General features: G+C 32.3%; 1 protein-coding gene across 1 annotated transcript in view; it reads right to left on the bottom strand.

Annotated features, from left to right (window-relative positions):
* Positions 1-503: 503 nt before the first annotated feature.
* LOC148279784 (irregular chiasm C-roughest protein-like) overlaps positions 504-16,869 on the bottom strand; it is a 59,155-nt gene continuing 42,789 nt past the window's right edge. Inside the window, exons 4-5 of the mRNA XM_088229413.1 lie at positions 11,331-11,482; positions 504-1,698 (exon numbers count right to left, since the gene is read on the bottom strand). Of these exons, the coding sequence (XP_088085539.1) occupies positions 1,198-1,698; positions 11,331-11,482 (653 nt within the window). The 3' untranslated portion in view covers positions 504-1,197. The remainder of the gene's footprint in view (positions 1,699-11,330; positions 11,483-16,869) is intronic.

Genomic DNA, 16,869 nt, shown 5'->3' on the forward strand with positions numbered 1-16,869 from the left:
TTACGGAAAAAAAAACATTATTTATTGGCTCCACGTGTAGCATTTAGTAAACATTAAAATAATAAAATACAAAAGAATTTATCAATTACGTAAACCTTGACAAAGAATCTCGTTCGCGTTAAAACCGGTTGGTGAAAAAAAATAATTGGTTTTACATTCATTATATTATAGGTCTATTCATTATAATAATTTATTTTATTATAATGAATAGCCACAAAATAAGTGCTTCAAATATGAAGTTTATGTAGTATAATAATTTCGAAAAAATTGGAAAACTAATAAAAAATACAAAATAGCGCAGAAAAAATTACATTATGGTTAATTGAAAAATTACTGAATAATGCATGTGGACGATACAATATTGTCTTGTCCCAACTCCGTGATTAGTCGTGACCGCGCAGGATAACGCTGGAACAGTACTATACTTTGGCCGCACACGTCAGCGATGCTTGTGACTGAATACCCCTCGGCGTTTGAATCCAGCGAATTCATGAAAACTATAATTTTTTTTTTTACCAAGATCCATTGGAATTGTTAAAGGACAACCTTATCATGAAAAGGTTTTCTTTGCAAAAAAAATTGAGAGCGACACGATCACAAAATTTCAGCAACTCGCTACTGTCACAGAGTAGTTATTGTCTTCGTAAATACAGTCTTTAATATTTGCTTTCTTCACCTGTACGTCTTTCTTTTCACCTCTAGACAGGACGGAAAAAAAACCTCCACTAAAAGTTAATAACTTGAAGTCTTTCATATCTTGAAATAATTTCTTAAACGAATTGATATGGGGTTAATTAAAAATAAATTGCTTTGTGAAAAAGATGTATTTTTCTAATTGCATTATTAATTGCCTTACTAACTTTTCAAAGCAAAGAAAATAACTCTTAATTATAAATTTATTGGTTCAGTAATAGAAGTTTAATCATGTTTCACCCCGAAATCAATATTGACTTATTAAAGTCTGCCCAAGATAAAGTTTTCTGTACTAAAATGACCGATTTTATGTTTTCATTGATTTCAAGATGATGTAGTTGTAACTTCTTCAAAATTTTTTTAGTGTTTACCTGCTCGTTAAATCGACTCGTGGGAATTCGATTCGTAAAGCCCGAATGCAGAAATTCACTCTACGGAATACCGGAACCGAATGGATCATTCGATTATTTATTTAATTCAATGACTAATCGTTCGATTAGTGATTCATTCGATTATTTTAATCTCGCCACATCTCGTTGTCACCACACTGTCGCGAATTAAATTCTTGGTTTTACGAAGAGCCCTATACGTTTGGCGTATTGAACACTGATTAACAAAGCTAATTTGCAAGCGTTGCTCGACAGTTCGGCGTTTCATTATTAATTGGAGGATGGTTACAGAGCATAAACGCAAAAAAACAAAAATTCTCGTCTTTTGATTGACGATAGACTGACCTTTGAAAAATTTTATCACGACATGCCTTATATTATGTAGATAAAAACTGTAAAACATGAATGTTCTTACCTCCAAGAATACTGTAGCAGATCTGTATGCTCTATCCGCCGTGTTCTGTGCCTGACAAGTCAAGGTCTGGTTATGGTGCTTCCTCTTAGGAGTTAGTCTCAGTATGGACCTGGCTGTCACCCGTCTGCCGTCCTGCAGCAGCTCGCTGGAGTAGTGAAGATCCTGGATTATCACGTTTCCGTCGCCATCAATCCAAGTTATCTGAAATGAAAATATTGAATTAGTAAAACTATATTAAAGTAGACTTTTTTGCAGTGAAGCGTTCAATTAATGCTTACAGTTTGAGTTTTTCTTATTTTGTAACCAATTTAACAACGATACAGAAATTAAAATTTTACAAAGATAAAAAAAATAATATATTGAAATTAAAAATATTTGCATACTGCAAATAAATCATGTTTTCGTAATACCAGCATATGTTAGTTTGGGTTTTCTTTTATTTTTCTTTTCTTTTATTTTCATGGTCATGTCATACCATATTTACATCGCTATAAACTTTTTAATAATTAAAAAAGGAATGGCCCACGCTCAGGCGCTGAAGTCTTTGTGGGCATTTTTTCCAATTTATGTTATAGCTTAATTTTAAGATGTTTTTTTCTAAAGCGTATTTTTGTAATTATATTTCTATGTAAATTATATATGTGTGGAAAAATACACTAATAAAAAAAGTATATAGTATTTGCAAATAATATGGAAATATTCTACATTCAAAAAGCCATGTTTTATTTTTAAACAAGATTTTTTATGTGCTTTGAGTTGAGTTATAATGTATTTTTTAATAGCATAGATGTATTTAACTGCAGTTACCCACTTTTTAATAAGAATTCAATAACTATTGATTTAAAAAAAAATATGTCTCTTTATAAAAAAAATATTTTTACATTGCATGTTTTTTTTAACATTATAAATTTAAGATGTATTAACTCGTATCAAACACACACTCACCCTGTCCATAAACCCACCCTCACACCCATATACACACCTTCACATATTTACATACCTACCAAAACCACACTCCACTCACTTACCCACGCATCCTCACACACAAAAACTCGCACACATGCACTTCCACATCTAATTATATCTAACTGAACTGGAGTTTTAGAATTGTATTTATGTAGAAAACTGATTTAGCTTTATTTTTTGTTTTTTTATAATATTGTGTGAATTTTTTTTGTTTTGCTGTTGTTTTTCTGAATAAACAAAATAAAATTTAAAAAAATAAGTAAAAGGAAAATTAAAATCTGAGTAATAAAAAACGTATTTGAATAACGTGTGTAATACGCAAAAAAAGCAATTTGAACACTGTACAGTCCTTCTCAGAACAGGTTTCCCTAGTGGGCGGGACCCTTTAATTAATTTGTAGACATGTAGAATATTTTAAAAAGTAAATTAAAAAAACACATAAAAAAATGGTCATCAATAAATAAATATTCCTCCCTTACTCTCTTCTCTTTGTTTTTTATACCGCGCAATATTAAATATTTAAAAAAAACGTTGCACACGGAAGCGTTTGCTTCTTATAGCATGTGTCCTATCATCAAGTTGTGGTTATGTATTTGTGCAACGACTATGATGAAGGTGTATTGTGGGATTTGTATGTTAGGGTAATTATTGTCCTGACGAATAGCCAACCGGGTACATCTCAAAACTGATATACAAAATATACACGAATATTTGCTTATATTCATTTCACTAGTCTTTATAAAGAGGCGGACGGTCGCTTCAGATTTGCAAAAAACGCCAACAACACTATTTCAATTTCAATTTTATTTATTCATACATACCTATGTAAATAACAACATGAAATATCTTAATTCATACATATTGAAATAATGAATATAAAAAGGTAAAAATAGGTATCTATAAAAAATAACACATTGGTTTACATAATATCCAGAGAATAATGTTAAAAAAGTAATATAATCTTGTAACAAAAGACTTCCTCAGAGACGTGTAAAGTGTCTATATCAAAAGTAATATTGTTCAATATAGAGATAGCACTTCCAACAGGCATAACTATTGGCAGATTAGACCTGTATATTGGAATTTAAACCCGTCTATGCTAACGCTGTCTAAAGTAATTATTCGAAACATAAAAGCTAATGCTCCGCATAATTTCAGGGTTGTCAATAATACCGCGCAAAAATTGAAAGAAATGCGTAATTAAATACACATTTCTTATGGTCTTCAAACTGCTGTAACCAAGCATACTCTGGAAGAACTCGATGGGATAAAGCCATGGATAATATCCGCACTCCCGCATGTACAGAAACCGAAGAAATTTCTTTTTAGCCCTCTTGACACAAGAGAGAGTACTTTAACTCACTCGGTTCCCAAATTATCGAGCCAATTTCTAGTCTAAGTACCAACGAGTTATAAATCATTTTCAGTACTCGTGTATTACCAAAAACCCCGGCAGAAAGTCAATTGAATCATCAATTGAACATCTTCAGCGAACTGCTACAAACTGTTTCGATCTGATCATGAAATGTCAGGGTACTCACAATAATAATTCCCAGATCTTTAACCCTCGAAGTCCGCATTAGATTCTGGTCATTCATTTTATAGCGGAAAAAAAGTTTTTTGTGGGCCCGGTACTACGCATAGTAAGTGGTCCATTTGAAACGGAAGTAGGAAGTATAAATTTTTAATTGCCTATCATATCTTGTCCCATTATTCACAACCGACTATTACCCGCTTTGGCCGGCTGACCAGGGGTGGAGCAATAAATAAAAGCACCCCCGGTATAAATACACCCTTATCTTGTTGGGTGTTCATCATTCCGGAGCGACTTGATACACCCCTGCCTTCGCTAACACGTAAAGGCCGCGTTCCCATTCACTTTGGAATCTGTATATCTAATTAGTTTCATGATAATTGTGTTAGAGTTTTCAGCGTTTTTGAAGAGTTAATTTTTGCTTTCTAAGGCCAGTTGTTAAAACAGTCAAATATTAAATGATGAGAAAGTTCAGTGGTTTTTCAATATTTTTTTATCTCTTAATGGATTACAAACTAAACTTTTTTATTACTCCGTGAGCGACGTCATAAGTTCTCATCGGCAATTTATCCTGATTGGTGGGTTGCTTTCCCGGAAACCGGAAAGCTGTCACAACAGTCTATCACTGGTTGATTTGGAAAAACTTGTTACATTTTTAAAATAAAGAGATGAAACCTTTATTTATGCGGGTGAGATTCATCTAATTGAATTATTTCACCTACATGCTAGGCAACGCCTGAAAATGTTATTTTTTCAATTTCAATACTTCTTCATGGACCGGGTGGATTTATCAACAATACTTTGAGTTGGTCCAAATTTTTGTAGACAGGGACTGGATTCAACTCCCTGGGGAGCTTTCAAAAACATCAACAGATAAAAGAACTGAAGAAATATAGATGTTCAAATATAGGCAGAATGGTTAATATGACACAGTGTGTAAAGTGGCCACTGGACAAACTCAAACTATTGTTGCCAAACCTAATTATTAACGACGTTCTTACAAGATTACATCATTTTGCTAAAATGTTAGAGATGGGACAAATTGTTAAATGAATTTTAAAAAAACATTTGATGTTGTTCATGAAAAAAAGTATAAATGTCTCATTTTTTGTGAATAATTGTCTTAAACACACTATAATAGGCTTGTTTCTGCGTTTTAATATTAATTTTTGGAAACAAAGTTAAGTTTGGACAAACTCAAAATATTGTTGACATTATTTAAGTTTAAAAAACACTTTGCCGTAAAATTAAATGCTCCAATTTTTACCGCGTGCAAGCAAATGTTTTTAATATAGAAATTCCCCTAGCACTAAATTTCTTTGTTGTAGCGTTATACTCAATATTTTGTCGTCCCATAGCTTTCTTATGTACAAATAAATCAAATTGTCTGGAGAAATGCTGAAAAATATTTAAAATATCAGAAAAATATTTCAAATAAAATTCAAAGAGTATGTACATATCTAGAGAACAGCAGAATGCTCGTACGAGATTTTGCTGTAATTTTATGAATCAATTCCAAAAACACGTACGAAGTTTGCTCAGAAGAATATCTCTTTTGTGGCCCAAAGTGTTCAATGTCCTGGATGACATATTAAGTTCTACAAAACGAAAGCTATTTTCAGAAATAGTGTACAAGTCTGAATTTGGTCTAAGAGAAGAGACCATTACAGGAGACTGTTGCGAGATTTATATACTATTAAGCGTGTTGTCCAGATGCTTATTGAAATATATATACATCAACAATATTTTGAGTTTTTTAAAATTTTTGTAGACAGAGAATGGATTCAACTCCCTGGGGAGCTGTTCATATTAACATATTACAACAGAGATGAAGAACTTTTAAGATAAGGTAATATAGAAGTCTAGGCATCTACAGGGCTTATAACCTGTCAAGTGGCCATTTAAACCAGCCATTGACAGGTCATAAGCCCTGTAGATGCCTAAAATTCTATATTGCCTTATCTTAAATGTTCTTCATCTATGTTGTAATATGTTAATATATATATATATATATATATATATATAATTACGTAATAATATTTTATTTTAATTTTTGCGATTGTTTAATTATGTACGTGCTTCCACTTTCCTCTTGGGTTTTGGATACGTTATTATTATATTTGTTTGTAATATTTATGTATTATTGTTAGCGGTTTCCGTCATGTAGTGGTCGAGATGCTTGACTCACACACGGAAGGTTCCGGGTTCGACTCCCGGAGAGAACACAAAAAATTGAATGTGATTTTTCTCAAGCCTGGGTTTTCAATCACCATTCGCTACTGGTGTATAGGGATGCACCACGGGTGCGAATGTGGAAATTATGATAAAACGAGTATGATAATAAATGATAATAAAAAAAAATAACCTTCAATAATCTTTCCATCAAGAATTTTCACTTAGACAAACACGAATGTTTTAATACTGTAGTCCTTTGAGGCTGCGTAAAGCGTACAGTCTGTACGTTTAAGCATGCTTAGTTTACGAGTATACGAATATTATAGTCCGCTGTCTGTGTCGATTAATTGCTGTTTTTATTAGCTTTGAGTAAATTTGAATTTAGTGGAACACTTTAGGGTCCGGCTATAAATTTAAACTGTGCCTTGCATTTTTTTCTAATAAATAATTGAGTGGAATTCTACCGTGGGAGAGGCTCTTTATTTCGGATTTGATAAAGAACCATAAATGGTCCCTTGTTAGCGAACCGTCCGAGAAAATCTTCAGGCCTTTATACCCAAAATGGGTGAAATAATACCAAGGGTTTTTAACACTTAACACGTACAGTGTATACGAGTTTACTCTGTACCCTTAATCCAAGCTGTTTTCGAACGGACCCTTTTTTCACTCAAATTTACCTAAAATTTATTATAATCGCATAATAAAGATATATGGCAAAAACTGATCTCTCTTTTAAAATGTATGGATTTTTTATTTATTTATTTAGGCCCTATATTTTTAAAATTTATCAACATAAAATTATACATTTATACAACGTTGATTTGACTGATCGAACAAGGATAATTAACCACGTTCTAAGACAGTCAAAACAATATATATATATATATATAAATTAAATATATTGGAGATGCTTACTGGATGTTAAAAATAAAATATTAAAAATAATAAATACACATTTGTGCCATTTGGCAATCATGTAGTTTTGTATTATATTAAATAAATTGTTTATGTTTTATGAATTTATGTATGTGTGTCCGCATGGGTGTATGTACATGTGTGTGTATGTATGTATGTATGTGTGTATATGTAGATGTGTGTATATATGTGTATGTATGTATATATGTATATGTGTATATGGGCGGTGGTGTATGTGTGTATGTAAATGTATCAAAATGTGTATACGAGTAAGTTTGTATTTTATTAGTCTGTGCTTTCTATTAACTTGTAAACCATTATCATGTATTCAAATGTAATTGCCTAGCTTGGAACGGGGCATGTACCCTTGTTAGCTGGGCAAAGTGAACATAAAATTGTATTTATGGCGACCTCCGTGGTGTAGTGGTCAAGACGCTTGACTCACGCACAAAAGGTTCCGGGTTCGATTCCCGGTGAGAACAAAAAAAAAAAAAAAAAAGTGATTTTCCTCAAGCCTGGGTGCTCTGTGATGTAATTCACCACTGTAATTGGGCCTCCTGGCCTGTTGTGGTGCAAAAAAATGTAAATGTAAAAAAAAATATATATAAATAAAGAATTAATTTAAAAAATTTAACACATAGAAAAATAAATAAAGACATTAGACATAGTTAAAAACAAAATAAGAGACAAAGTGTAAAAAAATGTATGAAAAACACTGCAAAAAATGTATATAGTAAAAAGATAATACCTAGTGAGAAACATAGTAAAAGACAATAAAAAAATACATTACATATATGCATAGCAAAAAACATATTAAAAAAATCATAGCATGGTACAAAGTAAAAAGGAAAACCATAAAAAAAGCATGGAAAAGATGTGATAAATAAAAAAAAATGTATTTAAAGTAAAAATATAGTGAAAAGAATGTCAAAAGTAATGAAGATCTTTAAAAATTCAATTAATTTATTAAAAAACTATATAAATGTAGATATACAGTTTTTTTATACGCAGTATACTACTTGTACATTAAAGTAATATATTCCTACCTACAAAAACATATCGATAATAAATAATAAGATGTATATTTGAACAATATGAACATATTGTAGGTAAATTCGTTACAAAAAAAGGGAAAACATAAAAACACAAAAAAAACATATAAAAACGCTTTCTAGAGTGGAGGAAGTGGAAACATTTTTGAGAACGAAATATGGATGTCTTGGCATTTACGGTTCTAACGACCTGTGATTGGCTGATTTAAGTGGCCTCGTAGCACATTGTGTAACATTTACTATTCTGTCTATGTTTGAACATCCACATTTCGTCAACTCTTCCATCTGTTGACTATTGTAAAGCAAAAGCGAAACCCATTGTTTACGAAAAGCGAACTGCGTAATGATAAAACGAGAATCAATCAATTTTGTACAAAGTTGGAGTATTTGAATCGAAGAAAGGAGCACGGAAATGGACCTACCATTAATGCCATTAAATGATCTTCTATTTTGGTCACTGGATGATAAAAGTTTACCATGAATTATGATATAAAATGATAACAATAAATTTCACAACGACGTGCGACAATTCCAAGAATTCTTACGCAGTGAGATTTAATGTCAAAATTTTGTTTGCAATTTTCTAAACCCAAATGCTCTGTGTTTGTATTTCTTTTATCTTGATTTTAGGTAGGTATCATAAAAATGGGTCACGGGAAAGATGGGAAAGAAAGGTTATCGGCTAGTAACAGTATCGATAAATGGTGTTTTATACTAAACACCAATATTGATGATAGTAAGATTCGTCTGCCTGAATTTTTCACCTACTAGGCAACGCCTCAAAAGATTTTTTTATTTTTTAATTCTCATTTTATGTTGCGATGTTTGTAACGCATGTTTAGTGTATATTATACAGTGTACACTGTACACACGCTCTTTCCCGTAAAACAAAAAACGCAATTACAGTTTTGTGAAAGAGCAAACACCGCCTTGATTGACATAAAATTTATATTATTCAGAGTTCTGTGCTGATTGCATTTAAAATTCTCTTTTTTGATCGTGAATTGGCTTTGTTTGCAGGCAGAAATGGAATTTCAAAATATTCAACCAATCGAATATTTTAAATTTTGATTGAATTAATTGCTTACTATGCTTTAATATCGATCTACAAATTTAAAAAACATATAAACTATTTGTAGATAAGTCATTATTTCTCTATTTGAACTAAGTGGTGCATAGAGTACTGAATTTTGTAAAATAATATACCTAATTCCGACCCAAAAATAAATCCGAAGGACACAGTCTCGAATTGTTATTTAAAAATAAGGACATTTATGAAGTTTTTTTTCATTTTTTTTAGTACTGTTTTTTTAAAATAAAGTAGATATTATACTCCCAGGAGTTATTAAAAAACTCATTTGGGACCTTACATAAAAAAAAACATTTCTGTGACAAAACATAAAATCATACATAGTTAATACATCCAAAATAGTAAGAAAACATAATGCAAGAAACATAAAACACATTACTTTACTCCGTTTATATAAATTATAATAATAACTTTCACTATCAAAAAGATTAAGGTAATCTCTTTTAATTGCGACACTTTTGGATTTGCTATTCGTGTTGTTTGTTTGCATGGCCAATATTTTCCAGAGATCTTTTGCTGTACATCGTTAAGCAAAATTTAGATACTCGTACATGAAGATTCCCTGAGTTACGCGTATTGTAGTTGTGAATATCATGACCAAATGTGTATTTTAAATTTGTGTGAGCAGAAAAGTTTATGATATTCAAAATAGTATTGGTTATATCATGCAGTGGCATCACCTTAAAAGGAATTACTTTTGTCTGTCGGTGAATATCCTTGAGATGGGAATTCTATTTCAGTCCACGAATGTTTCTCAGACCTCTGTTCTGAAGAATTTGTATCTCCGAGATCTGATTTTTGCTGGTGAAACCCCATGAACATGGTATATATGATAAATGGAAATGTATCATAGCGTTGTAGATTTTACATGTTCAAATTGGTAGCTCCATGAAAATTTGGAGTTCACAAAACAATTATAAACGTTATACTAGGAGGTGATGAGTGGATACATTTTTTTTAATTTTATTTTATTTATTTATTTACATACATAAGTTGACTGTACATTATTTGAGACATAAGTCCCAACTTCATAGGACTAATAGTCCTGTGTTGAGATGGAACGAGCAATTATATGACTCAGACACATGAGTATATCACCACAAATATAAGATTAGAAAAACAAAAAAAATATATAAAAAATATTTATAAAAAATACTTAAAAATTAACGAATACATATCTGAGGGGGAAAATAGTATGGAAGACAAAACAAGTTGTTTTCACATGATAATTTGAATATGTTTAGATAAAGTTAACATTATTTATAAAAAACAAAAGTTTTAACTTACAATTATTTTATTTATCAATGGCAGCTAAACACACGAAACAGTACACCATGAGACCGACTAATCTCCATTCGATTTTTTCTATCAAAAATTTTACCCGCGAGTAGAAACTAAATAAATAAAACGAAAAAATAAAATAATAAATGAGCATCCACCCACCCTAATTTTACCGGAACGAGTGAATTAGCACGATATGTGTGAAACGGGCCGGTGCATGACAGACACAATCAATCATTATTAGAATAATAATAAACAATATAAGATCATGGCGCCTCCGTGGTGTAGTGGTCAAGACGCTTGATTCACGCACGGAAGGTTCCGGGTTCGATTCCCGGTGAGAACACAAAAATTAAGATGTGATTTTTTTCAAGCCTGGGTGCTCTGTGATGTAATTCACCACTGTAATTAGGCATCCTGGCCTGTTGTGGTGCGAAAAAAAAAAGGAAAAAAAAAACATATATTGCTCTTTTTTTTAACGTGTTTTTGTAATTGACAAATAATATAATTTATGTAAATTTTAGTTGACAGTAGTGCTGTATTGTACATTTTAATAAATAAATACTTTGGCAAAATATGTAGCATGTTTTTGTCTTTTAAAAAAAAGAATTATTGTATAATATAAGTACAGCACACCTGCGGGCTCTCGCTGTCGATGTCGATGGCCATCTTTGTGGTTTATTCGGTGAAACTAAAGGACGTGGAGTTGACATGGGAAGAGGCGTGAGTTCTGGCTAGTGACAGGGTTTCTTGGAGGCGTCTGGTGATGCGCACATGCTCCACCTAGGAGTGAATGTGGAAAAAAAAAGAAATAAATTACCTCAGCAGCGGGTTTGCCTCCAACGGAGATGCACTCCAGTTCAACTTGCTGGTCCTCAGTGGCTGTCAAATGAGGACCTTGGACGATTTTAGGAGGATCGGGTGGAACCAGCACTGAAAGTGTTGCAAACCTCGACCTTATCATTGTTTGACCTGGAACAAAAAAACGCAAATTAAACTGGGTAACGGATTAGTTTCTTATTTTAACAGACACTATAAGCAAAGAGAACATTTTATAAAATACTATTTTTGCCTATGTCAAAAAAGTTCATTGTTCAAGAGAGAGAATTGTTTTTTTTCTTAAATTTTTCGTATAAAATTACCCAAATCAACAAATGCATATTTATCTTTCACTACTAAAGAAAAACATAATTTATTTCTTACAATCGTCTACGCGATTTTATACACTTTTTACAGAAATAATCTTAATATCTTAGTAGGGTATGTTAGTATTGACGTTTACTGCGATTGTTAATGCCGAATCACTATTTTAAATACGCACTACAAATATATTTTGTATAATGACTAGAACAGTCTGAATGAAACGCCCCAGCGAATCTTATTTTTGGAATCTCAAATTGATCCACTATTTCGGGAATTAAATTGAATTAATTCACCACAGATGGTAAAATACAAACTCGGTTGGCTTGTGTATATAAAAGTCAATGCACAACTCCTCTTCGGAAGAACTATGCATTTCAAATTAACTAGCTGACAGACGTCATACACTTAGATCAGCACCATCTACGGAGAGAGAAAAGTTATTATACGATTACATGTATGCAACCGGCGCCAGTGCACTAAATTCTGTGAAAGTGCATTCAACAAAACAAACTTTATTACTAGAAATAAGAGTTTTTTCTGCATTTCTCGATTTTTTATTTTTCAATCTGAATGCAATAATTGTTTATTTAGACATTAATATTTTTGCTAAAAATATACCTAAAATGATTTTGAAATAAGTATGCATAATAAAAAAGTTTTTAAAAAAAAATCTCAAAAAAGGTGACTTGTATTCTTTTTTTTCAAATAAAAAAAACACGGTTCCTATGATTTATGCCAAAAAAACTGTTGTCCCAAAATTCGCTTTTTTTATTCGATCATTATTTAATTTACCAATATTGAGTCTTAACTTCATGGGACCAAAGTCTTTCTTGTCTATTACAATATTATAATACAATAAAAATAATTTGAGTATAACAATAACATTGGACGTAACTCTAAAAAACACATTAGACGTAACTCTAAAAAGAACAAATACAAACTTTTAATTTACATAAAAAAACAATATGGATTATTGGTTTCAGCCCTTTAACTTTACAAACGTCAACATATAAAAGAATTAAAGGAATATAAATGCTCAAATATGGGCAGAATGGTTAATGTTACATAGTGTGTAACGTGGCCACTTCAACCACTCAATGGCAGGTGATAAGCCCTGTAGAGATGCCTAGACTTCTATATTACCTTCTCTAAAATCGGCGGCCTCCGTGGTGTAGCGGTCAAGACGCTTGACTCACGCACGGAAGGTTCCGGGTTCGATTCCCGGTGAGAACAAAAAAAATAAAAAATGTGATTTTTCTCAAGCCTGGGTTTTCTGTGATGTAATTCATCACTGTAATTGGGCCTCCTGGCCTGTTGTGGTGCAAAAATAAAATGTAAAATGTAAAAAAAAAAATGTTCTTCATCTACAAAGATAAAACAGTGTTAACAATATTATGTTTCTTTTTTGGGTGATACCGTGTATGTTGGATTTGATCCGACGTTTCGGCTACCATTGCAGGAGCCATCTTCAGGGAAAACTGTGTGTTTTATAGAGAAATGTATGTGTTTATGTACTAGTAATTTGTACCGTGTCACAGTCAGCAGTAGACACATTTCTAGTTTTGTAGGAAATAATAATTATGTTTATGTACAAGTAATTTTAACTGTGTCGCAGTCGACAGTAGGCACATTTCTATTCGTTTTTGTCATTTGTAGTGCTGGGAACCATGTTGAATTTAATTTAAGCCCGTCGTCTTTGTTTATATTATTAACCTTCGCACCTATTTATACAACAGTGTTATATGTCAATATGGAATTGTTTACATTGAAAAATAAGTATTTTATGGACAGTTGAAGAAAACTCTGTTCTTTTAACCGCTAACCGAGTTATCTTCGACTGTATATAAAGAAATACCGATATTTGTGTACGAAAATGAGTATATTTGCAAGAACATTTAAAGCACCTTCGTCGGTTACCTATAATTGAACATGTTTAGAAGACAAAAATGTATACGTATTCTTGCATTTCATACAGACTTAATTTTACTTTGTCGATAAAATTGAAGACATATGCTTACTTCTCATTGTAATCGGGGCCCAGGGTCCCGATAACAATAGAATGTTCACAGAAATATATTTAGTTGTCTATAAAGTAAAAGCTCGTTTTCCGTATGAAAAATAAAAATTTTATGGAATACATTTCTGAAACCTTTTTGGTTTTAGGTTACCAATGAAAATAGTATGCATACATATTTTTGTAGGGAAAAATCGATTTTATTTTATATACATACAATTGGAGATAACTCTGTTAACTTTCCATTGTAAGCAAAGGCCTTCCTGGTGAAAATAAGAAATGAATTTAATTGATTTTTTATCATTATTTATTTATTTTCAATTTTTCAATTCAATTCAATTTATTTATTTAAATTTAACATATACACAACAAACATACATTTAATACGTTCATATTATAAAAAAGAAAAAAAAACATGAAAGAGATTAGTGTCAAAGTAGTAGGAGAATCCTGCTCCGGAAAAACCCTTCGGATACATGAAACAGATCAATATCCAGAGCGATGTTGTTCAGCATAGCGGTAGCTCTTCCAACAGGCATAACATAATCGGCAGGTTGGTCCTGTATATCGGAATATGAAACAATCTTTGCTGACGCTGTCTTAGGTAATTATCAGGAATATACAAACCAATGCTCATCATAATCTCACGATTATCGACCATACCGCGCAACAATCGAAAAAAATGTGTAGTCAAATACTCATTCCTTCTAGTCTCTAAACTGTTTTAACCAAGCATACCCTGGAGAAACTCGGTCGGATAGAGCCAAGGATAATACCCGCACTCTCTTATGTAGAGATATACAAGAATTTTTTTTGATCAGTCTTACGCTTCGGGTACAATTCCAGGTAAAATGAAATACTGTATTGTAAAAATGCCCTTTTGAACAAATATTTATTATCGACTATGCCGGGATTCGAACCCGAGACTTCTTGCATGCTAGCCAAACGCGCTGATCAGTTAAGCACGAGGTAGACTTAATTTTATTATTGTAGTGAATATGATTGATTTTATTCTGAGCAGAACAAAAGGAACATTATAGTTCAGTGTGAAGCGTCCAATAAAGCGTGTAAACCTCATGAATATCTGAACCCCGACGTAATAATCTCTCTCCTGTCACTCAAACATCTTCTAATTCCATTCCAACTTCCTATCTCTGCCTATTCCTGCCCAGGCTTACATCAATTGTCAGCGATCGGGTGGGATGTCCAACAGGAATAATCTAGGGGTGAATAAAATACGGATTGTTAATACCGTGTAAATTGTGCTTAGCAAAATTCAATCATTTTATTTGAAACTGTTTCTTTAAATATAATTTTTTTTCAAATACACAACTCTGTGGTTATATAAACTGATACAACAATAAGACAATAACAAACCATCACGCCATTTCACTGTAAGGGTAGACAGAGAGGATAGAAAGCCATAAAAAGAGAAATACTTGAGTTCCTATTATTTACTCAAACACATAGAATTAAGAGTAGTCCAGAAGTATCGAAGAATCATATTTAAATACACCTGGCTGTGTCCAAAAATCCTCTCATTTTGCCCCTCTTTCGCAGCGCGCATGCGTGAAGTCACCGCGTAATGTTGCCAGATTGCGAAAAATAAAATCATCACACAAATGTAAAAAAATTATAAGTTCTCTTAAATAGCATTTTACACACGGAAATATTGATTGACACAACAGAGTAGATAAGTAAAAGGCCATTTTATAAGAGTAATTGAATTACTGAACTTTGAATTTAAAAAAATGTAACAAATTTGATTTTACTCTAAAGCGGATATTTTTATGTCACGTTGAATAATATTTGATGAGCAAAGAATCGTAAAAATTTTGACTACCCTGGCAACACTAATAAAATATCTATTTTGTTTTCTTTGAATATCTGACAGATGGAAAAAGAATTTAATTTTTAAGTAATATATTTGCTACTTACACATGCATTTGCCACTTGAACATGAAATGTGATCGCATCCTGTTTCTTTTTGATCCCAACAGTATTTCTACACTTTCAAACGACTCAACGCAGCATAGTTGAATTCAAATCGGGAGAGTTGCGCACTGAGTGACGTGTACAAAGAAACTAATAGGTCTAAACGTAAAACTACTCCTATAAAATAAGTTAAATGCGCGTATGCGGTTTCTGGACTATTCTTAATTCTATGCTCAAATATTGAAATTTTCAGACCATTTCCTGAAAGCCGTAAACAACTTGTGCTGGAAAAATGGAAATCGAGTGGCAGATTGGGATTTGAACCTCGGACCTTTGGCCCGTGATTCTGCAATACTGCCACGGGACCACAACCTGGTTACATTTACATCTTAATATGCACGCGCACCAATTGTTCCGACTTTTTATCCAAATATTTGTTAGATTTGGTAATGCCATGTCTTTCTCGGTCTTTCTCTGTTTCTGCACCTAACAACATTTGCATCATTGATCTTTCTAGCCATTTTTTTGCAGTCCATTTGCTCTTTATGTCCAAACCAACAAAGATCTCATTGATTTTGTCAATAATGCTTATCTCAGTCTTAAATATTGTTCGGATCTCGATTGACAATAACGTTAATTATATAATTTTGATAGATGTCTGCATCAGGGTGTCTTTAAAAATGTAAAATGTCGTGAAAAGGTTGCTTTGTATGAGCTGCTGTAGAATGGCTGGTGGAGTGGTGACAACAGCTCTGGTTTGCCCGATCGAACTCGCTGCTAATGATCTAACAACCATATCACCGCCACAATAAGGATTGATGGTGACGGAGAAATTGACTAAAATAAAGACTATCCTAAAACATATAATATTTGTTTTTGCAATGTCAATTATGTGAAAAGGCCGAAGGCCACTAAATACACACACTAAGTCCGAATAAGTGAAAGGAGCTTTTCGTGCAATTTTTCGTTGTTTCTGAACTGACAGCTGAAGCGTTATACTGACCACCTTAGCTTCTACGTTTCAAAAATCAAGATACGGTGCAACTAAAGCACTAATGCAATGCTTTATGCACAATATGTGGAGATGGAGTAATAATTATATAAATTATCTTTATTATTTTAATAGTACAATTAGTCAATATTTTGAATTTGTCCCAATTTTCGAAGACATGAACTGGGTTCAACCCTTTTGCAAGTTATTTATATTAACCTCACCCGCATCAATAAAGGTTTCAGCTATTTAACTACAAATTGAAGGAATATGTTC

Source organism: Micrasema longulum, unplaced genomic scaffold, assembly GCF_059751315.1.
Source record: "Micrasema longulum isolate JH-2025_06_02 unplaced genomic scaffold, ASM5975131v1 h1tg000666l, whole genome shotgun sequence".
NCBI classification, from domain to species: domain Eukaryota; kingdom Metazoa; phylum Arthropoda; class Insecta; order Trichoptera; family Brachycentridae; genus Micrasema; species Micrasema longulum.